The 23,277-nt window shown below is 56.1% G+C and overlaps 1 protein-coding gene across 1 annotated transcript; it reads left to right on the forward strand.

Moving 5' to 3' along the window:
• Positions 1 to 810: 810 nt before the first annotated feature.
• Positions 811 to 22,285, forward strand: NHERF1 (NHERF family PDZ scaffold protein 1). Its single transcript, XM_003931760.4, has 6 exons — positions 811 to 1,475; positions 15,182 to 15,343; positions 16,746 to 16,899; positions 20,096 to 20,136; positions 21,288 to 21,377; positions 21,603 to 22,285. The coding sequence occupies exons 1-6, from the start codon at positions 1,035 to 1,037 to the stop codon at positions 21,789 to 21,791; spliced, it is 1,077 nt and encodes a 358-aa protein (XP_003931809.1). The 5' UTR covers positions 811 to 1,034; the 3' UTR covers positions 21,792 to 22,285.
• Positions 22,286 to 23,277: the final 992 nt, after the last annotated feature.

The raw sequence follows: 23,277 nt of genomic DNA on the forward strand, positions 1-23,277 counted from the left end.
AACAACTCTGTAGGGTCCGAGGAGGCCCTCAGTCTTAATTCTCAAGACTGCCTGGTGCTCGCTGCCCCGCGGGAGCGGTTGCCCCGGCAACAGCCGCTCCCCCATAAGCGGAGCTGCACCCATGCTTTGGCTACAAGCTGTTAAAGCGTTGGCCAGTGCAGTGGCTCACACCGGTAATCCCAGCACTTTGGGAGGCCGAGGTGGGCGGATCACCTAAGGTGAGGAGTTTGAAACCAGCCTGGCCAACACGTGGAAACCCCGTCACTACTAAAAATACCAAAAAAATAGCCGGGCGTGGTGGCGAGCGCCTGTAATCCCAGCTACTCGGGAGGCTGAGGCAGGAGAATCGCTTGAATCCAGGAGGCGGAGGCTGCAGTGAGCCGAGATCGCGCGACTGCACTCCAGCCTGGCGACAGAGCAAGACTCCGTCTCGAAACAAAAAAAAAAAAAAAAAGAAAGGAAAAAAAAGTTAGGGTCCTTTACCTGAGGGTCTCTCCTCACCCCCTGCCACAGGTAGGGGAAACCAGGCCGGAGCCGGCGGGCCTCACCCCCCAGAACCGAGAACTGAGCGGGCCCCGCCCCTGCCGCCCCAGCGCCGGCCGCTCGGCAACAAACACTTCCACTTCCTGAGCTCTCTGTCTTCGCCCGCCACTGGGCTCCGCGCCGAGCACAGGCCCCGCCCCGCGCGTTTCCATTGGCCGGCGCCGTTCACCCGGCCGCAGCGCCCCGACCCGCGGCCCTCGATTGGCTCGCGGAGTCCCACACCCTCTGCGTGGCCCCGCCCCCGGGGTAAGAAGCCTGGGCGGACTCTGGAAAGCTCAGTCGCCGCGCGGGGCGGGGATTGGTCCGCGCTCCTCGGTCCTCTTCCCAAGACTCCAGGCGGTCGGCGGTTCCCGGGACACCTGCTCGCTTCGCCCGTCCCGCGGTGCTGGGCTTCCCTGCCGCGCTGCCGGTTCTCTGGGCGGGAAGAAGGACTGAGCCGTCCCGTCCCCAACGGAACCCCGAGTGGCGCAGCTGAGCCGTCGCAGGGCGAGATGAGCGCGGACGCGGCGGCCGGGGCGCCCCTGCCCCGGCTATGCTGCCTGGAGAAGGGTCCGAACGGCTACGGCTTCCACCTACACGGCGAGAAGGGCAAGGTGGGCCAGTACATCCGGCTGGTGGAGCCCGGCTCGCCGGCCGAGAAGGCGGGGCTGCTGGCCGGGGACCGGCTGGTGGAGGTGAACGGCGAGAACGTGGAGAAGGAAACCCACCAGCAGGTGGTGAGTCGCATCCGCGCCGCGCTCAATGCCGTGCGCCTGCTGGTGGTCGACCCCGAGACGGACGAGCAGCTGCAGAAGCTCGGCGTCCAGGTCCGCGAGGAGCTGCTGCGCACCCAGGAAGCTCCGGGGCAGGCCGAGTCGCCGGCCGCCGCCGAGGCGCAGGGGGCTGGCAACGAAAATGAGCCTAGCGAGGCCGACAAGAGCCACCCGGAGCAGGTAAGCCGGGCCCGGGCGGCGCCGGCTGGAATGGGGTTGGAGGGGGATCGGGAGGGACCCAGGCGCCCCGGCCGTCCAGCCCCGCGCCCGCCGCCGTCTTTCTGAAAGTCTTAGCTGCGAGAGGGAGACCGCTTCCGCCCGCCGACCAGGCGCCCCGGCAGATCCTAGGCAGGCCTGGGGCTGCGTCCCGCGACCTCTTCTCCTTCCCTGGCTGTCCTGGGAGCCTGAGCGCCTTTGCCACCTGCACCTCTTGTTCCCTGGCCTTTGAGAGGGCGGCGCAGGGGAACCCAGTCGCTCTTCCCTCAGGTCTGTGAGTGTCTGCTCGTAATCCCCCAATCCTGCCCCTCCCTGGCGCCCTCTCCTTGTTCACCCCAGTCCGCAGATGGGCTCGGGAGGAAGGAATCTCCGCCCCAGAGGTGCCAGCTTCGTCCACTACCCCTACTTCAAAAGCTAGAGGAATAGCCTTCCTCCTGTGCGGAGCCCTGGCGAGAGGAGGCCCTCCCGCAGCCTGCCGGTGTGTGCCATCAGCTTCGGTCCTGCTGGACTTCGTTCTCCCGGAGTCCGGTTTAACTTCCATGGGAGAGAAGCCCCACCATCTCAGGGCTGTGTGGGGGTGCTTGGCGGGAGGAGGAGCCAAGGCATCTCTGAGTGGTGGTTCTGGCACCCAGGAGGATTTACGACTCTCAGGAATGTGAGGAGTAAGCGCCTGTGTCAGGGAGGGGAGGGGGAGACCTTGGTAGGAGGGGAAGATGGCTGGGGGGAGGGGAGAGAGCTCCTGAGGCACACGGCGAGCTGGTGGTCTTGCCCTGGCCTTGCCACGCTCACTCTGGTGCCCACACAGCCAGCAGGCTGGTTGCTTTTTGCCCATGTTTCGTGTTTGCCCATGGGATCCCATTTTGGATCAGCTGCAGGAGGGGCAGCTGGCAAAACAGGAGTTGTGCTGAGCCTCCTGTCCCCAGAGAGGAGTGGGGAAGCTTCGGGTGCACACTGGAGGGCAGGGCCTGAGCCTCTCCTAGGGCCCCTTCAACTTGCACCAGCTCTCCCTGGTGGCAGTGTGTTGTGGGAGTGTCCGTGGGGCCAGGAGGATCCTCCGTGGATAGAGAGACCACACAGTTCAGCATTAAGGTGGAAGGCAAAGCCCTAGGGGATCAACTGGTTAGGTGGAAGCGAGGTCACCAGAGGCCTGTCCAGCCAGAGCTGGGTGCTGGGGATGCCAGGGCCACCAGGCTCCCACTTCCTGCCCCTTGCCAAGCTGGCATTGGCGAGGGGAGGGGGAAGGGATCGGAGCACCCGGAGCAAGGAAGGGGTTGACACCAGAGGTTAGGGCCAGTGATCTCCAATCCCAGGGAGAAATCCAGTGTGAACTTTGAGCTGAGTCCGTGGATCGATTTGACAGTCTTTTTTTTTTTTTTTTTTTTTTTGGACTTTGGCACTCACACAAATACCCCCACCCCTACTACAAGTTGCAGTCTCATTCAGCTCCTCCCTTTGCCCTTTTGGTTATGCTGCTGGGTGCCAGAGGGCCTGGGAGGCTACCGTGGAGGCTGGGCGTAGCACTCACACTCAAAAGCAGTGGCTCTGAGCTTCCTGGGCAAGCACAGAATCCGATTCTTGCAGGTTTCGGGGGACACCTACATTTGTGTGTACTTCCTTAGACCAGGAGATGAGAGGAGAGCCACCAGCAAATCCTGGGGACACTATCACCAGCCAAGTCCCAGGATTTCTGAGCTCTGGTTCTGTGAGGTGAAGGCATTGGATGGTGTGATGCCTGCCTTCTCTAGAACTTTAGAAATGTGAGGTACTCGAGCCCCTTCCTCAGTGCTGAGCTGCACTCCGCCCTGCCCAGACACTTGAATCCCGGCTCCTTCAAACTGACTCAGTCAGCACCACAGAGTCCCTCTAGCAGAAAATCCCACCGTTCTGTGTGTTGAGCCTGCAGATGGCCCATGCGGTTATTGCAAAAAATGTTAACAAACATTGTAAGAGTTCTTTTTTCTAAAACGCATCTCTTTCCTACATAAAGCATCAAATTGAGGTTTGCCAGTTTGTTTTCGTTTGAATCTGTGTGCAAGGTGGGGCTGTTCCCTTATCTTGGTCAGCTCTTAAGTGAATATCTCAGTGGAAAAGCGTGGCACAGAGAGCGGTTGGCTGGGCGGCCTCTTGTTGGGAAGACCAGCTGTGTCCAGAACCACTCAGGACAGAGGCTGAGGAGTGCCTGTAGCACTGGCCGTCCTGCTGGGGAGTCCAGGCCTAAGGAGGTGGAAGTGGCTCTCCAGCTCTGCCCACCGGCTTTGCACATGGCCTTCCCCACATGCCCCATGGGGAGAGAGGAGCAGCGGTACCCGCCCTGGCGCTCCCCTGCTTAAAGCCCTCCTCCCCACATTCACCACCAGTCAGAGGATGAGACCTAAACCCTTGAGCCTGAGTTCATAGTGCCGGCCGGGCAGGCCTGAGCCAGCTGAGCTGTACTAGGCGGAATACGTGGAGCCAAGTTACTTCACTTTGCAAGCCTCCATTTCCTCTTGTGTAAGTTGGGGGTGATGGCAGCTACCTCGGAATGACACGAGGCTGTGTGTAAAGTAAGCAGCTCAGTGCCTGGCACTGAGTGCAGGTTCAGCCAGCCTTTGCAGTTGGTAATGGAATAAATACATATTTCACAATGATCACTGCACACTTCTCCCGGGGCAGCTAGCGCTGGCTGGGTCAGCTTGCCTAACTGGGCAGGTGCCACTGTGGTCAAGCCTGGCACCCACCCAGTCAGTGGCCAATCGATAGTCACTGTTGATTAAGAATGCTATGTTGTGGCCAGGTGTGGTGGCTCACACCTGCAATCCCAGCACTTTGGGAGGCTGAAGTGGGAGGATTGCCTGAGCCCAGGAGTTTGAGACCAGCCTGGGCAACATGACAAGACCCTGGCTCTATTAAATTTTTCTTTTCTTTCTTTTTTTTTCTTAAAGAGTTCTATACTGTTCCATGGCCCTTCTCCATCCGGCAGCCTGTTCTCACCACTGCCTCCTACCCCTGAAACCACACCCAGAGTCTGAATTCCCCTCCAGCCTCTGAGCCTTCACACCCTGACATTCCTGTCCCCTCCCAGGGAGCCTGTCCTTAATCCAGTAGGCAGAGTTAGCACTTCCATTCCTTCACTTTTTTTTTTTTGGAGACAGATTCCACCCAGGCTGGACTGGTGTGGCGATCTTGCCTCACTGCAGCCTGGACCTCCAGGGCTCAAGCAATTCTCCCACCTCAGCCTCCCTAGTAGCTGGGACGACAGGCATGCACCGCTATGCCCAGCTCATTTTTAAATTCTTTGTAGAGATGGGGTTTCGCCATGTTGCCCTGGCCGGTCTTGAACTCCTGGGCTCAGGTGATCTGTCAGCTTCAGCCTCTGCCTCCTCTTTATCCTTACATCTTTTATTGCTCTGAACACATGACATTTTAATCATCTGTTTGTGTCCTTTTTCTCCACTACATGGTAAGCCCAAGAGCAACAACTGTGGCCTATTTGTGCTTCTGTCCCCAGTGCTGTGCTTGGCACACGGTAGGGAGGCTCTCAAAAACAATTTTTGAATTAAGGAATGAATATATAACAACTGTCAGGGATCTTTGTCCTCATTCAACTCATCCCACCCCACCCGGAGATTGGAGTTCCAGATAGAACCTACGCACTCCTCTTTCTTGCCTGCTAGCAGCTTTCATTTGGAAACTAGAAAGCCAAAAGTCTGGTCTTTGGGGTCAGGCAGATCAGTGTTTGAATCCCAGCTCTGCCATGTGCTGGCTCCAGGATCCTGGGAGTTCATTTTTCCTCACAAGCCTCAGTCTCCACCTCTGCAAAAGGCACTGCCCGCAGGGTTATTGGGAAGATTCAGTGACCTGACAGGTGTGTAAATGAAAGTGCCCAGCTCGGGGTGGCTCCCGCCAGCCCTGACCCTGATCCCAGAGAAGGAGAGCAGGCACCCCAGGGAGCAAGGTGGCTGGGTGCACACAGTTAGCCAAGGGCCATCAACCTCTTTCCCACGGTGGCCAGGCTGTTTTACACCAACCAAGTTGGAGCTCTGGTAGGGCAGAACAGAGATTGAGCTGCAGGGTGTTTGTATTTTAAATGGACAGGGTATGTAATTGTTTGTGTATTGGGATCTCTTTCTTTGCGGGCCAGTGTAGCCCCTGGTTCCCACCTTCAGGCTCCTGTGAACTCAGTAATTCTGGAGATGATTATCTTGGAGTTACAGCGTGGCTTCCTGGCCAGGTGCAGTGACTTGTGCCAATAATCCCAGCACTTTGGGAGGCTGAGGTGGGAGGATCGCTTGAGCCCAGGAGTTTGAGACTGAGACCAGCCTGGGCAACATAGTGAGATCTTGTCTCTACCAAAAAAAAAAGGTTGGGGGAGGGGAGGGAGTGAACAGGGAATTCCTTCTCAAGAAACTCCGTATGTCTAAATGGGGTCCTCCCCTTTCCCAGAGTTTCCATCTCAGTGGTCCTTGGGAAAGTGGGGCAGGGAATTAAAGAAATAAGAAACTCGGCCGGGCGCGGTGGCTCAAGCCTGTAATCCCAGCACTTTGGGAGGCTGAGGCAGGTGGATCACAAGGTCAAGAGATCGAAACCATCCTGGTCAACATGGTGAAACCCCGTCTCTACCAAAAATACAAAAGAAGTAGCTGGGCATGGTGGCACATGCCTGTAATCCCAGCTGCTCAGGAGGCTGAGGCAGGAGAATTGCCTGAACCCAGGAGGCAGAGGTTGCAGTGAGCTGAGATCGCGCCATTGCACTCCAGCCTGGGTAACAAGAGCGAAACTCCGTCTCAAAAAAAAAAAAAAAAGAAAAGAAACAAGCTGGGCACAGTGGCTCACGCCTGTAATCCTAACACTTTGGGAGGCCAAGGTGGATGGATCACCTGAGGTCAGGAGTTTAAAACCAGCCTGGCCAACATGGTGAAACCCATCTTTAAAAACAAAGAAGAAAACTCAAGCTGGCATGGTGGCTCACACCTGTAATCCCAGCATTTTGGGAGGCCAAGGCAGGTGGATCACTTAAGGTCAGGAGTTCGAGACCAGCCTGGCCGACATGGCAAAACCCCGTTTCTACTAAAAATACGAAAACTAGCCTGGCATGGTTGCAGGTTCCTGTAATCCCACCTACTCGGGAGGCTGAGGCAGGAGAATTGCTTGAACCTGGGAGGCAGAGGTTGCAGTGAGCCGAGATCGCGCCACTGCATTCTACCCTGGACGACAAAGTGGGATTCAGTCTCCAAAAAAAGAAATAAGAAACTCAGCCGAGGTCTTGTTGGTGCTGCAGTGCTCTTTATAGGGAGAAACCAGAGCTCTAGACTCCAATAGTAAGTGTTAGCCTCTGCTTCTGTTGCTCTAAGATAGAGTGGCCCTACCTGGAAGGAAACTAGGGTTTGTAGTGTGCCTTTAGGCACTCTATTTATGACATAAAGATATTGATATGCCTTTCTTTTTTTTTTTTCCCTGAAACAGTCTCGCTCTGTGGCCCAGGTTGGAGTGCAGTGGTGCGATCTCGGCTCACTGCAACCTCAGCCTCCCATGTAGCTGGGATTACAGGCACCTACCACCACACCCTGCTAATTTTTGTATTTTTAGTAGAGACAGAGTTTCACCGCATTGGCCAGGCTGGTTTCGAACTCCTGACCTCAGATAATCTGCCTGCCTTGGCCTCCCACGGTGCTGGGATTACAGGCATGAGCCACTGCACCCAGCTGATACACATTTCATTGATTCCCCCAGACAAATTAGCTATTGTTTTCTCCATTTTGTAGGTTGACAGTAAGTTCAATACATGATAGCTACTATTTGTGTCTAGCAATGTGCTAAGTACTAACCCTGCCTGTCTCATTTAATCCACATGACCACCAGTGAGCCAGATACTGGCCCCATTCCCTGCCTATGGAGGCTGAGGCTTGATTAGTTAAGGTGGCCGTGGTGGGTCCTGGGACTCTCAGCTACTGACTCTTCCCAGACAGCACAGGGATGTGTCTTGGAACCCAGCCCGCTGACTCTAATGCCTGCACATCCATTTGGCCACATGAGTAGGCTGTGCTTGATGCCTGACTCTGCTAGGTGTTTCTGCCCATCATATTCTCAGGCACAGCTGGACCATCACACAGGCATAAATTCGGGCTGCTTGAACTGGCTTCCTGCAAGGGTCCAGGGCTTTCAGGTGTTCCTGTCCCCAGCAGGGCATCCTTGCAGTGCCTCAGCCCAGAAGGAGCAGGCTCCTGCCCCAGACCTTCTCATGTGATGTGATACGTCAGTCTGGAATCTGGTAACCAAGTATCTCCCCCCACCCTCACCCCCCAGAACCTGCACAGAGAGCCCCCCTCGAGGGTGATCTTGACTGTTGACTGAAGCCTTCCCCTCATGGTAGGACAACTCACCACGTCCCCAGACTCCTAGGCAATGTTGAGGTTCCTGCGCCCTAGAAAAGCCCAAGAGTGATCCAGACTCCCTGAGGTCCAGGTCATCTTGGGTTGGTGTGGGAACACACGAGAAACACTGGCCAGGTTCAGATCCCACTCACTGCTGGGTGCTGAGCACTCTGAATTCTCCAAGACAAAGGCTGCAGCCTCTCCCTGTGTTAAGGTCAGGGGAACAGCAGTGGCCGTGGAGATTTAGAGGAGTGGGTTTGGGGCAGTCTCAGGCAGCACAGTGACTGGGGGTGAGACCTCTAGGTCTGTGCTGTCTGGATGACAGCCACCAGCTTCATGAGGCTCCAAGCACTCAAGGTGTGCTAGTCCACATGCAAAATGCACACCAAATTTTGAAGCCATAGTACAAATAAAAGGATGTACAATAGCTCAATTGTTAAAAATGGGGCCGGGCGCGGTGGCTCAAGCCTGTAATCCCAGCACTTTGGGAGGCCAAGGCGGGTGGATCACGAGGTCAAGAGATCCAGACCATCCCGGTCAACATGGTGAAACCCCGTCTCTACTAAAAATACAAAAAATTAGCTGGCCATGGTGGTGCGTGCCTGTAATCCCAGCTACTCAGGAGGCTGAGGCAGGAGAATTGCCTGAACCCAGGAGGCGGAGGTTGCAGTGAGCCGAGATCGCGCCATTGCACTCCAGCCTGGGTAACAAGAGTGAAACTCCGTCTCAAAAAAAAAAAAAAAAAAAAAAAATGGATTCCACATTGACGCGATATTTTGGATACATTATGTTAAGTAAAATATTAAATTCTATTATTTTTCCTTTCTTTTCTTTTTTGACATGGAGTTTCAGTCTGTCATCCAGGCTGGAGTGCAGTGGTGCGATCTTGGCTCACTGCAACCTACGCCTCCCAGGTTCAAGCAATTCTCCTGCCTCAGGCTCCTGAGTATTGGGGATTACAGAGTCCCGCCACTATGCCTGGCTAATTTTTGTATTTTTACTACAGATGGTTTTACCATGTTAGTCAGGCTGGTCTCAAACTCCTCACCTTGTGATCTGCCCACCTCAGCCTCCCAAAGTGCTGGGATTATAGGTGTGAGCCACTGCGCCCAGCTATTTTTGCTTTTTTTTTTTTTTTTTTTTTTTTTTGAGACAGACTCTCACCCTTTCACCCAGCCTGGAGTGCAGTGGTGCAGTCTCAGCTCACTGCAATCTCCATCTTCCAGGTTCAAGTGATTCTTCTGCCTCAGCTTCCGGAGTAGCTGGAACTGTAGGTGCATATCACCATGCCTAGCTAATTTTTTTTTTTTTTTTTTTTTGAGACGGAGTCTCCTTCTGTCACCCAGGCTGGAGTGCAGTGGTGCCACCTCTGTTCACTGCAGCCTCCACCTCCCAGGTTCTTACAATTCTTCTGCCTTACCCTCCTGAGTAGCTGGGACTACAGGCGCAAGCCGCCATGCCTGGCTAATTTTTTGTATGTTAGTAGAGACAGGGTTCCACCATTTTGCTTAGGATGGTCTCGAACTCCTGATCTCAGGCAGTCTGCCCGCCTTTGCCTCCCAAAGTGCTGGGATTACAAGTATGAGTCACTGCGTCCCGCCTTTTTTTTTTTTTAAAGTAGAGATAGGGTTTCACCATGTTGGCCAGGCTGGTCTTGAACTCCTGACCTCAAGTGATCTGCCCGCCTCAACCTCCCAGTATGCTGGGATTACAGGCATGAGCTACCACACCTGACCTATTTTTCCTTTTTTTTTTTTTTTTTTTTTGAGATGGAGTCTCGCTCTGCTGTAGCCCAGGCTGCAGTGCAGTGGCACAATATCAGCTCACTGCAACCTCTGCCTCCCGTGTCCCAGTTCAAGCAATTCTCCTACCTCAGCCTCCCAAGTAGCTGGGATTACAGGTATGAGCCACCATGCCCAGCTAGAGGTGGGGTTTCACCACGTTGGCCAGTCTGGTCTTGAACTCCTGACCTCATGATCCACCCGCCTCGGCCTCCCAAAGTGCTGGGGTTACAGGCGTGAGGCACCGGGCCCGACCCTATTTTTCCTTTTTTAATGCGATGACTAGAAAATCCTACATTCCACACATGGCTGGCATTATATATCTACTGGACAGCGCTGCTCTGAATCTGAGCTCAAATCCTCCCTTTGCCTATCAGCCATGTGTACTTGAGCAACTGACTCCAGCTTCTTGAAGCTAGGTTTTCCTTTTCTGTGAAATGCTAGAAATAATACCTACCTTGTAGGACTGTAACTGGCTCCTTAAGAAAATACATTTAAAGCCCTTAGCTCCGTGTCTGGCATGCAGTAGGTGTTCAGTAAATGGCAGCTGCTATTTGTTACTTCAGCGTTGAGCCCCAGTTTCTTGAGCTTACATAGCCTCTACAGCCCCTAGGCGTTAAATCCACAGACTTCTGGGAGGGGGAGGGATGAGGAGAGATGCAGGAGGGAAGGCATGCGGCAGCCAGCCCTGGATGGTGTCCAGCCAGGCCGCAGCCCAGGTACCAGCCTGCTCCATCCCAGGCTTGCCCAGCCCTGGGGAGGTGTGAGCCAGACTCTGCCCCCTCCCGCCCCTGTGGGTCTCCACAGGGAGAAAAGGTTACTAGCCAGAGGGAGAACCTGGTTCAGGATCCCTGAGTCCCGGGGGTGTCTGTCAGACCAGCAGCCCTCACTTTAGTTTATATCTCCCTCCTGGCTCCCACCCTACCAGACTCCAGAGAAAGCTCTTCCCGCTGAGAAATAGGAAGGCAGAGATCAAGGGCTAGAAATGGTGAGCGACGTTTTTTGGAAATGGAGGCGTGCACATTCCCCACTGCCTGCACAGACCTGGAGGGCTGTGGGGGTGGAAGGGGGTCCCATAGGGTAAAGTGAGATGACATCAGGGCCACTGGGCAGGGGGCCAGTGGCAGCCAAGCCCATGACACCTCACCTAGGGTGGGGAGAAGACACCTTCTGCCTAGAGGTGTGGACACTGGCTCGGAGCCCCTCAGCACTTCCCACTGCCCCAGGCTGCCCGTCACACAGCACCCTAGGCAAGGCCAGCTGTCTCCATCCTGGCTTCCTTGAAGAGCCAGCACCAGGCCCAGCCCTGTCTCCAGAATCTGTGGAACAAACTGAGCTGCCTCCCACAGCAGCCATGGCTCTTACCCCCAACATAGGCCTGCCACACACATCCCAGCCCCCAAGAATAGCCGGGACTCCTTCCTGCTCCCACCATCCTGCGTCCTTCCATCCTCTTGTTGGGGCTGATATTCCTGTATTGGGCAGCAGGGCACTGGTCTTATTTGCATAAACAGGAGTCCTGGGCTGGAGGAGGGGCAGTCTTGAGAGGTGGGGTTACCTCTGTTGTTCCCCTGGACACCCTGGGGGTCTTCCTATTTCTCCAGCCCATTTCCTCCGGGGGCCCTAGCTGGCTGGCTTGAAGGAAGCAGGCTGGCTGTTTCTGTAGGGCCCATCACCATGGCATCAGCCAGGGAGGGGCTGGGCCTCCTGGGGTGTTGGCCCCCAGGCGCCCGAAGCTCTCCCCGAAGGGAGGAAGGAGGAGCAGGGAGCGGGCCTGGGCCTGCTCCCCAGAGACGGTCACTGGGATTAGGGTATCATCTTTCCCCAGCTTTCCAGGTGGCTGCTGGTGGCGCCTATTGAATTCCGTGCCCGCCATCCGCTCCCTGGGCTGCGTGGGTGGAGGTGATGGGGCGGCCACTTGGGGTGGGGCTAGTGTCCCTGGGGGAGGACAGCTGAAGGGAGGCAGCCTGAGGGTGGAGGAGGCCCCAGGAGAAGCGTGTGGGGGCAGCTCTCCTGGCAGGGTCTTTTCTGGAAAGCCAGTCAACATTGTGTGAAGGTGAGAGTCCCCAGCCTGTCTAGCCCTGGGCCACCCCAGCCCAGCTGTGCTGCCCACAGGCTGCTATGGCCTCATGTTCCCTCCTGTCGATTCTGGCTCTCTGCCAGTCTCCTCCCTGAGCAGATCCTGATTTTGTCTTGAGCTTGGGTCTCCCGGGCTGTCGTCACTGGAGGTCCCACTTGCCCTCTGGAACTCACTGGAGCTGTGTTCTTTTTGAGTCTCCTCCTCCCAACATGCTCTGGGCTCCCCTATAGCTGGCTTCTCCTGAGCTCCTGGGGGCCACACACCAAGCTCAGTATGCCTGAACATCATTCCCATTTGCCCCCTTTCCCCAGAGGCAGAACCCAACCCTGCCCCAGCTTCCTGGGGTAAGGGTCCAGGAGCAATGGTGGCTGAGCTGACCCAGGTGCCCGCCCCTCCCCATCGTCTCCTCCCAGTGCTGGGCCTGGACAGGCCAGGCCCCACAGATCCCCAGGGGGCCTGCCCCAAGGGACTCCTCCTGCCAGTCCCAGCCTCCACCCAGGCTGGGATGGGCTGGCTTGATGGGCTGACTCAGCAGCTGGCACTGACGCCTCCTGGAGACAGCTGGGAGGCTCCTGCTAGAGGAGGGGTGAGGAGGAACAAGTCTGGTCTCCCTGGGAGAGTGGGAACCCCCCTCCCCATTCGAGGGGAGGGAGTCTCTAGGGACTTGGGCAGGAGGCTCTGCAGGTACACTGGAGCTGTCTAAATGCTGTCGGGGCCTACCTGGGGCTTCCCATCTCCTTGTCCAGCCACCCTCAGGTCCTGGAGCCACCACAGAGCTGCATCTAGACAGCAGTGGAGCAGGCCCCAGTGCAGGGGAAGGGAACAGAGGGCACCTGAACCCCTCAGGCCGGGTCCACTGTTTCCACTTGAACTGCACGACTTGGAGCTTTGGCACCATATGTCACCATGGGAGGTATACTGGGATGAGGGTCAGTAAGGGAAGCCCACAGCACAGAGACCAGGGCCAGGGCATTCCAAAGGCAGCCAGCACAGCCCTGCCCTGCCACCCAGGAGGGGGGGTACAGGGGTGGGTGCCCGGAGCCACCTGTCCCCAGCCCAGCCATGCCCCTGCCCCGTCACCCACGCTAGGCTTCATCCCCCAGCTCACGCTGTAGTTGCAGCTTTGAGAAGCCCTGAGCACCCGGAAAGAAGGCTGTGGTTTCTTCAGCTCCCAGCCCGCCTCCAGCAGAGGCTGCAGCCGATGCCCTGGAGAGAGTCCCTGTCTGCCCTCCACTGCCCGACTCCTGGTGGCACCTCACCTCCCAGTGGGTTGCCCCATACTGGACTTGGATCCTTAAGGAGCACCCTGCAGTGTGGTGGAAGGAGGACAGGCCCTAAGTCAGAGACCAGAGTTGGAGTCCTGGCTGTGTGATGTCAGGCAGTGGGCTTAATATCTCTGAGCCTCAGTTTCCCCATCTCAAGAACAGCTGGCAAGCCCCAGCCACGTTGCTATGGGAAGGTTTTAGGGAGCATGGGGACTGTGGAGGGAGGTTGGAGGAGGTCACTGGAGCTGTCCCCTGCCTGTCCTGAGATTTCACCCCCCCACACTTTCTCAGGGTGTCAGGCCAGGTCCTGCAGCTCGGTCTGGCTAAGGCAAAAAGCTGCGCCTGTCCTGGTGACGGCAACTGGTCAGACCTGTTTCTGCTCAACTAGGCGGCCCGGGGGAGGGCCTGGCTCTGGCTTGGAGCTTTGTGGAGGGATTAGCTCTAGGGGAGAAGAACCTCACTTACTCCCGGAACAAGATCCCCGTAGGGCTGTGGGAGTGCCAGGGGTGAGCCTGGAGCAGGTGACAATGGAACAAGCTGGAAGTGGGCCTTGCAGTGAGGCAGAGGATGGGCCTGGGGAGAACAGGGCAAGAGAAGGCTTCATTCAGCCTGACTTGAGGGTTCCTGTGCCTCTGTAAGCTGCTCACTTTTTTACCACTCACTTAACTGCCTTTGTTGTTGGGGTGAGGGGCCCTGGAGCCTGGATTTGGGTATGAAATATAAGCAAGAAAGACCTGCCCAAGCTCTTAAAGGAAGGCAAAGTCACCCTTTAATCACTCCCAGAGACGGAAAGGCTAGGGATTGAGTCTCCCGCAGATGGTGGCAGCCTCCTGGGGCTGGCAAGTTGGGGCAGAGGCCCATAAGCCCTCCCGTGCGTGCCTTCTAACCTCTCCACTCCCAGCTGGGGATTTGGGTTTCAGAGCAGCCTGGCACACACGCCCCCACCCCACCAGAATCTCACTCCCAGCTTCCTGTGACTATTCATTAGTATTCACAACAATGGAAAAGTCTGGGTATGCACAGAGAGTTTTTACAGTTAGAAAAGGTTTCAGTCAGTTACCTCACTGGGCCTCAGAGCACCCTGGGAGGCAGATGACAGTCAGAATGATCCAGAAATGACTTGCCCCAGGTCACACAGCTCCTAAGCAGGGGAGCCGGAACCTGGCTCCGGGTCTTGACTATCCACTGTTCATTGCCTGATGTGCTGAGTGATAACCCAGGGCCAACAGGCTGGACAGCCGTCAGTGGCCCTGCACCAGGCCTGGAGGAGGGGGAGAGGGACAGGGACTCGGGCATAGCATAGTCCTTGGGCACAGGCTTCGGCCAAACTGTGTTTAGCTGAGTCTGAGTGCTCAAAAGAAATCCACATGAGCCCTTTTAGTAGGTCCCACCCTCCAGGCCACAGCCACCCCGGGCTCCCGTTAGTCCAGCCCTGCTCTTCTCGGTCCCCTCCCCATTCAGGCTCCTCCATCTCTGGGGTCTCTATGCTTCCATTGCCACCTCTGCCCCCCGGGTGGTGTGGGGGGGTGGGTCCTGGAACACCTGAGGATGGCCTCCTGTCTTATTCATGTCCCCTTGCTGTGCCACACAACAGGATTTTGATTATCTGCCCCTTTTGGCTCCCTTTTGGCTTGGTGGGGGTGAGACAGAGTTCGTGTCTATGGGAAAAGGCTTTACTGTAAACACACTGGCCAGCTTTCAGTAAACACCTGCCTCTTCCCTGCTGCAGAGAATGGGGTACAAAGGGGCTGGGGTCCTCAGTTACATGCCCCAGCTACCCAGCCAGGCTAACAGGGGTGCCACACTCTGCCTCCTCTCCAGGAGGGCCAGACTGAGCCACCAGTGGGGAGGGATAAGGGCTTGATCAACACAGCACGTGATTCACCTTAGACTGTCAGAGGGGCAGGCATGTGAGAGCTAACCTGGTCCCAGCCCTCATTTGCCAAAAGAGGAAATTGAGGCTTGGACAAAGCAGTGTTTTACCCATGTCACCTAAGCAGTTTGCTGCAGTGCTGGGTGTCCATACAGGTCTTGAGTCCTGGGCCAGAACCCTCGCAGATTGCTTTGTAAGATCTAAGCACATTTGCATCCTTGCAAGCCCTCCTTGGTGGGGGAGATGGGGTCAGGCAGAGGACAGGGAAGGCAGAACCGGGGGCATCGTGGAATAGCCATGGACCCTCCCCTGTCCCCACAGCACGAGCTTCGGCCTCGGCTCTGTACCATGAAGAAGGGCCCCAACGGCTATGGCTTCAACCTGCACAGCGACAAGTCCAAGCCAGGCCAGTTCATCCGGTCAGTGGACCCAGACTCCCCAGCTGAAGCTTCAGGGCTCCGGGCCCAGGACCGCATTGTGGAGGTGATGCTTCTCGCCCTCTTCCTATCTGACTGCCCCCGCCCCCTGCAGAGCAGCAGCTCTCGGGGTGGCGGGGGCGGTGGTGGGGGGGACAGCCATCGTATCATCATTAGCCCACGGGCACAGCCAACCTGGAGCTGCTGGGTGGATGGGTGGATGGGTGGATGAGAGGGAAGGTAGGGTGGTAGATAGATGGATGGACGGACAGACAGATGGACTGATTGACTCGTTTCTTACCCTCACTCTCCCCTGGGCTCCTCCTTGCCAAGCAGACACACTCGGCACCTATGATTCACCCATTAGTCAGGGAGATGTCTAGGGCCACCTCCAGAGCTTCCCTGCTGCCAGACACACAGATGGGGGTAGCAGTAACAAAACCCCACTCCCGAGTTAGGCTTTTATTTTTGTAGTTATATATCTACTTTTTAATTTTTTTAAGATGGAGTCTCACTCTGTTGTCCAGGCTGGAGTGCAATGGCGCTATCTCAGCTCACTGTCATCTCCCACCTGGGTTCAAGTGATTCTCCTGCCTCAGCCTCCTGTATAGATGAGATTACAGGTGCCCACCACCACACCCAGCTAATTTTTGCTTTTTTTTTTTTTTTTTTTTTGAGACGAATTCTCGCTCTTGTTGGCCAGGCTGTGGAGTGCGGTGGTGCAACCTGGGATCACTGCCACCTCTGCCTCCCGGGTTCAAGCAGTTCTCCTGTCTGAGCCTCCCGAGTAGCTAGGATTGATTACAGGCATACGCCACCACGCCTGGCTAATTTTTTGTATTTTTAGTAGAGACAGGGTTTCTCCATGTTGGTCAGGCTGATCTCAAACTCCTGACCTCAGGTGATCCACCCACCTCAGCCTCCCAAAGTGCTGGGCTTACAGGCGAGAGGCACCGTGCCCAGCCCCGAGTTAGGCTTTTAGACTCTTAAACTCATTCAGTGCACTGGCGCTGTGCTCCTGGGAGAGGAAATGTGAACCAAATGCTCAGGCAGGTCCCAGAATCACAGTCTTAGAACCTTAGAGCTGGAGATCAGCTCTCCCAAGACTTCTCATTTTACACGTGAGAAAACCAACGCCCAGAGAGGGAAGTCGGACAGCAAGTCCTTACCCAGGCTGCCCCACCCGGCCTCCCAGCTCACTCCCATCCCATCTCTCCCAGCTGTGTTTGTTTAGTCTCGTCCGGATATTTTCGTTGGCCTTTCCCATGTGTCCTGCCTCTTGGCAAATGGGAGGACCCCTGGCCTAGTCCAGGACTCTGCAGACTTAGTGGGAGTCGGTATTCCCAGGTTGTGAACTGCAAACTGGTTGAGAACCAAGGTGCCTCTCCGACCCTACCCAGCCCTCCTCCACCTACCTGGCCCAGAACCAAGGCTCATACCCGTAACACCTCCCCGACCCCACCCTGCAGGTGAACGGGGTCTGCATGGAGGGGAAGCAGCACGGGGACGTGGTGTCCGCCATCAGGGCTGGCGGGGACGAGACCAAGCTGCTGGTGGTGGACAGGGAAACCGATGAGTTCTTCAAGAAATGCAAAGTGACTCCATCTCAGGAGCACCTGAATGGTAAGCTGGGTGGGGATGCTGGCTAGAGGGCCCCAAGTCATAGATGTGAGCCAGGGCTAAGACTTTGCTGGGTCCCATGTGAGGGGTGGGCAGCTTCCGGGTATGGGTGCTCCCTCCCTCTCCTTCAGGGGAGACCTAGAGGTATGGGCTGGGGGAGCGTGGGCCTAGTATAGGGAGTGGCAGTGGGTTTCTGAGGATGGCTTGTGATAGGGTCAGCTGGCAGGAGGACAGTCAGAGGGACGACAGAGCTGATTCCCAGCCAAAGCTGCAGCCCCAAAGGGAGGCCTGAGCCCCCAATTCTGCCTCCACCAGTAAACTTTCAGAGCAGTGTCGAAAGGGTTAACTCCGGGGAGGCCTCCAGCCTTTGCTTGGTCAGATCAGAGTCCAGTGACAGGGGCCCAGTGCCTCCCCCTCCCTCTTCTCAGGTTGTCTTGGAAACTCAGCCTTGCTGGCTCTAGAGAGTAGTGGGTCCCCCTTCAGCCCCTGGGCCCCTGTACTCCCCATCCCCCATCACCCTGCCAGGCCTGGCGCCTCCCCCTGCCCAGGCCAGAGCCAAACAGGGCAGGGCGTCTGTACCAGGGCAGGGAGGGGTTAAGCAGTGCTCTGCTCCCTGGTCTGGACTTGTACCCTGGGAAGATGGCTCCCTGGAGGGGGCAGGGGGTGTTCACTGGGCCATACTGAGGGTGGAACCTCTTGGGACTTTGCAGTGGGCAGGGCCTCCCGGAGACTCAAGATTGTCTGTGTAGAAGGGCGTTCACACAAAGGCCCCGCTGCAGACTCCGATCCCCGGCTGGAAAAGTCCACTGGGGAGGCCCTGTCCCCTGCCCCCTAATCTAAGGCCTGGAGGCTCCTAGACTAAGAGAGGATGGCCCCTGGAAGTCCCTAGCTGGCTCTGGGCATGGGACATGGGGCACTGCCTTGCCCTTGTCTCCCAGGTTTATGGAAACTCAGATAATCTCCTTCTCCAGTGAAGGGGAGACTAGGGCCCAGAGAAGCCCCAGCCTTGCTTCTAGGGATCTGGTACGAGGAAGATACAGCTGAAATCTGGATTCCACTCAGCTCCTGAGATACTGTCCCCTGCTTCCTCCAGCACCCTTTCCCCACGCCTTCACCCCGCAGGCAGTTAGCCCCTCAGACATTCCTCCTTCTCTGCCTGCCTCTGGCTGGAGGGGCTGCAGCCTCTGGCCAAAGGACCTGAAGAGGGAGAGGCCTGGGAGTGGTCTCCTCTCCAGTGTCCCTCCAGGATGGCATCCTCACTCTCTCCATAGGGAGGAATGCACCCCTCCGGCTGCCAGGGTTTCACCCTGACCACTGTGAGCTGATAGGGAGGGGACAGTAAGCATCCCTGTGTCCCAGCAGCTGTCCTTGCCCCAGAAAGGCTGTGGGCGTCAAAAGGGAGGAGAAGAGAGTCAGGTATCTCTGGCTGTGTCCTGGACCAGGGGACAAGGGAAAAGATGACCATGAATTTTAAGCCAAGAGTTCAGAAGCAGCCCACCTAGGCTGACCAGTCCCTGGAGATGGAACAGCCACCCCTGAAGCCATGTGGGACCCCTACCCTGAGTGAGCCCAGTGAAGGTGACTCCAGACCTGTTTCCTTCTGACCCCTCCAGGTTTCCCACTGGCTGGGGGAGGGGACACCCAGCACACACCCCTTGAGCCTTCACCTCCCCCTTCATTTCCTGATTGGCTAACAAGAGTTGGGATTTAATTTTCTTTTCACTTTTTTTTTTTTTTTTTGAGACAGAGTCTCACTCTGTTGCCCAGGCTAGAGTGCAATGGCTCCATCTCAGCTCACTGCCTCCCAGGTTCGAGCAATTCTCCTGCCTCAACCTCCCGAGTAGCTGGGATTACAGGTGTGTGCTACCATGCCCAGCTAGCTTTTTGTATTTTAGTAGAAACTGGTTTCACCATGTTGACCAGGCTGATCTTGAACTCCTGACCTCAGGTGATCCACCCACCTCAGCCTCTCAAAGTGCTGGGATTACAAGCATGAGCTGCCAAACCCGGCCTGGAATCTGTACTTTTAACAAGCTTCCTCGGTGGGAATTAGGCAGCCATCCTGGAATTTCATCCCCATCCGGGACAATTCATTTTTTAAACACCTTGTGACCCATCAGTGCCTCATAAGGTCAATTTAGTAGATAGAGACCAGCATTTTTTTTTTTTTTTTTTTTTTTTTTTTTGCCTGAGTCTTGCTGTGCTGTCTAGGCTGCAATGCAGTGGTGCAGTCTCGGCTCACTACAACCTCCGCCTCCCAGGTTCAAACAATTCTCCCCCCTCAGCCTCCTAAGTAGCTGGGACTACAGGTGCATGCCACCACACCTGGCAAATTTTTTGTATTTGTATTTTTAGTAGAGACAGGGTTTCACTGTGTTGGCCAGGCTGGTCTCAAAGTCCTGACCTCATGTGATCCACCTGCCTCAGCCTCCCAAAGTGCTGGGATTACAGGTGTGAGCCACTGCGTCTGGCCCAGAATTTTTTTTTTTTTATAAAATGAAATTAAAAATAACAAAGAGCACTGTAGTAAGGGTATTGTTTTGTGAAACTTTTGTTACACAAAATCTTTGTGTGTGCTGAGTCTTCAAAATGGCAAACATAGGCCAGACATTAGCTCACACCTGTAATCTCGGCACTTTGGGAGGCCAAGGTGGGAGGACTGCTTGAAGCCAGGCATTTGAGACCAGCCTATACAACATAGTAAGGCCTCATCACTACCAAAACAATTTTTAATAAATAATAAGGCAAATGTACTCATAGTGGGTTGTAGTCAAAAAAATTTGAGATGTTGGCCAGGCGCGGTGGCTCACACCTATAATCCCAGCACTTTGGGAGGCCGAGACGGGTGGATCACGAGGTCAAGAGATCGAGACCATCCTGGTCAACATGGTGAAACCCCGTCTCTACTAAAAATACAAAAATTAGCTGGGCATGGTGGCGCGTGCCTGTAATCCCAGCTACTCAGGAGGCTGAGGCAGGAGAATTGCCTGAACCCAGGAGGCAGAGGTTGCGGTGAGCCGAGATCACGCCATTGCACTCCAGCCTGGGTAACAAGAGCGAAACTCCGTCTCAAAAAAATAAAATTAAGATGTTGACCTAAATGACAAGAAGTAATTATCTGCCCAAACCCAACTCCCGCCTCCTCCACGCTCCATCCCATCCCCGTTCTGGACTTACCTCTGCTCTGTCCTTCACCTAGGTCCCCTGCCTGAGCCCTTCACCAATGGGGAGATACAGAAGGTAAGGGTGGGTCCTGTTTCTCTGGATCTCAATTCTGGGGGTGCAGGAGAGGGGTCAGAAGGTGCTGTGGTTGGCAGGATAGCCATCTGCCTAAGGCTGAAACCTCAGGATTCCCAGTACCAGCTCCTTCCTCAGCTCCAAGCTACAGAACTGCCAGAACCCTCTTGGCCTCTGCCTGGAGCCAAAGCTGTCGGGAGGGAGACGGCTGGCTGGGCCCCTCTGCAGCCCGCCATCCTGGGTGACAAGCCCCCGCCTCCAACTCCCCACCATACAGAAGGGGCCATTCTTCCCCCCAAGAACAGAGCTTCAGTGTCTGGCCGCGGGCAGCCGGGCCCCTGCTACTTCCAGTCTGGGTTGGAAGAACAAAGCCCCATCCTCCCCCCTTCCCTGGGTAGAAGGGAAGGGGGTGAGGCTGGGGAAGAGATGGTGGGGCTGGACGCCAGCTGAAGCCATGGAAGAACCCAGGAAGGGGCTGGGTGCCAAGCTGACGCCCCAGCCAAAGCCTGCACTCTGGAACAGGACAGCTCAGAGTCAGACCACAGAGCAGGAACTCGCTTCAGGGTCTGCTCAAAGGTTCCCCTCCTGCCAGGGTACTTTGCAAGGGGCAGGGTCCTTGGACCCAGGTCTAAACCTTCTGTCACCTCATCTTCAGATCTAGAACTTTCCATCCACCTTCTTCCTTCAGAGCCCGTCTTTGCTGCTTAAGGTTAGGGTTTCAGGATTCCTGGGGTCAAATCCAGGGGACCAGTCAGGTGGACCACAGGAGATTCAGGGAGCACCACATGGGCTCCCCATGCCAAGCAATGAGGCCCCCAGTGTCCCCACATTCCAAGAAGCCCCTCCCTGGTCGTTGGCCCAAAAGGCAAGTCAGTACCTAAAGGCCACTTTGGAGAGGGCCAGGGAGAGAGCAGTTCAGCCAGTCCCATGATGGTCTGCATCCCTCCAGCCTATGGAGAACCAGGCTGCCCTGTGATCCTCGAAGGAATGTGAGGAGCCCCAGCAGGCTCAGGCAGTGGGAATCGGGGGTGGGGCCAGGGCGTCAGCGCTGCCTCTTCTCAGACTGAGGCCCCTACTTCCCCAGGAGCTCCCTCCCTCCTCAGGACCCCCTCACCCCACCCTCTGGCAACCCACACCCCTCTCCTCTCTGCCAGGAGAACAGTCGTGAAGCCCTGGCAGAGGCAGCCTCAGAGAGCCCCAGGCCAGCCCTGGTGAGAACCGCCTCCAGTGACACCAGCGAGGAGGTAGGCCAGCCATGTGGGGGGTGGCAACTGGGTTACAGGAAGCCGATTCCCAGGCCCCACTTGTTCCTGGCACACCAGCCTGCCTTTGAAGTCACATGCTGAGCCGCATTCTGTTCTTGTGACCTGGCTTCCCTGGGCACTGCCCCAAGGGAGCCACCTCACTGAGGCTGAGGACCAGGGAGCCTAATGAGGTACTGACTTCCAACTTCCTGCCCCCCCCTACAGCTGAATTCCCAAGACAGCCCCCCAAAACAGGATTCCACAGTGCCCTCATCTACCTCCTCCTCTGACCCCATCCTGGATTTCAACATCTCCCTGGCCGTGGCCAAAGAGAGGGCCCACCAGAAGCGCAGCAGCAAACGGGCCCCACAGATGGACTGGAGCAAGAAAAATGAACTCTTCAGCAACCTCTGAGCGCCCGATGCCAGCCACCCAGTGACTGGCAGGGCCGAGCCAGCCTTCCACCCCGCCCTTTTCCTTCTCCCCAGTTATTCCCGAATCGACATACAAATCAGCATCCACATCCCCTTTCTTGACAAATGATTTTTCTAGAGAACTATGTTCTTCCCTTACCTTAGGGAAGGTGAATGTGTTCCTGCCCTCCCCCAGTCAGAAAGCAGACTCTGCCTCCCTCCTCCTCACTGAGTGCCTCATCCTACCAGGTGTCCCTTTGCCACCCAGCCTGGGACATCACTGGGACCTACACAAAGCCAGGATCATGGGACCAGATGAAAGGGCCCCTTCCCTTCCCCCCCCATGTGATAACTGGGTTCAGGGCTGATCAAAGAACTCTGACTGCAGCAACTGCAGCTCGCAGCAGACAGGGCATCCATTATCCTGAGAGCTGTGGCTGATGTATCTGTTTTCATTTGATTTTTGTTGTTGAAAGAGTGCAGTATGTTTGCAGAGTCTAGAGTTTTTATTTCCTTGATTAACGATTTTCCTGGTTGTTGCATCCAGGGCATGGCCATGGCCTCAGCCTTAAACTTTTGTTCCTACTCCCACCCTCAGAGAACTGGGTGGTAGGGGGGAGGGTTTGGCTACCCCTGCCCATCCCTGAGCCAGGTACCACCATTGTAAGGAAACTTTCAGAAATTCAGCTGGTTCCTCCAAACCCTCCAGCCTCCGTGTCTTCCTTGGGAGTTTTGTCCTCTGGCCTTGGACCCCTTATAGGTAGAAAGCAAGAAATGGCAAGCCAGGGTGTTCCTGGGGGGGGGGGGGGTCTTTGGCTTGGAGGGTGGGGTACACTGAAGGGAGGGCCATCTAGTGCTCCCTGTGACTCCAAGCCTGAGTAGCTTTAGCTAGAGGGCCTAGCAGTGCAGAAGTCCTGTGGGAAGGAGGATGCACCCAGCCAGGTGTTTGGCTTGGTAGTTAGTGTGCCTGCATGCCAGGCTGCAAGCTCCAGTGCAGGCTAAGGACCCCCTAATGGCAACATTTACCAGGGAAAGTGGGAACTCAGACCAACATGCCCAGAGGCCTCTAGGAAGTTCCTGTAATTGTAGGAGCGAGGAAAGTGAGTTCCAGAATGGATCTGGGCTTGGAATGTGAGGACCTGGCTTTACTCTGCTTACAGCCAGTGGGGTGCAGGATTCCCAGGGGCAGGCTGGGCTGGTACCAGATGCTCTATCTTATCTGGCCACTGTGAACTGATTGGAGGGCAAGTGTCCAGTGCCAGGGGAAAACCGGTCCACTGAGCCCCGGGATATGCCATGTGGCTAGGTGACACGGAAGGGACTTTTCAAGGGCGAAATGCCCTGCCCTCAACAAGAGACCCAGGTCCCTTATACCTCTAGCACCTGAAGCCAGATCTGGAAGTTGAGAAAGTGATCGCCAAGAGCTGAGGCTGCAGGGCGGAGATTCTGGGCAGGTGCTCACAATGAAGGTGGCCCCAGGCTAGTTT

Source organism: Saimiri boliviensis, chromosome 17 (assembly GCF_048565385.1).
Source record: "Saimiri boliviensis isolate mSaiBol1 chromosome 17, mSaiBol1.pri, whole genome shotgun sequence".
In the NCBI taxonomy this organism is placed as follows: domain Eukaryota; kingdom Metazoa; phylum Chordata; class Mammalia; order Primates; family Cebidae; genus Saimiri; species Saimiri boliviensis.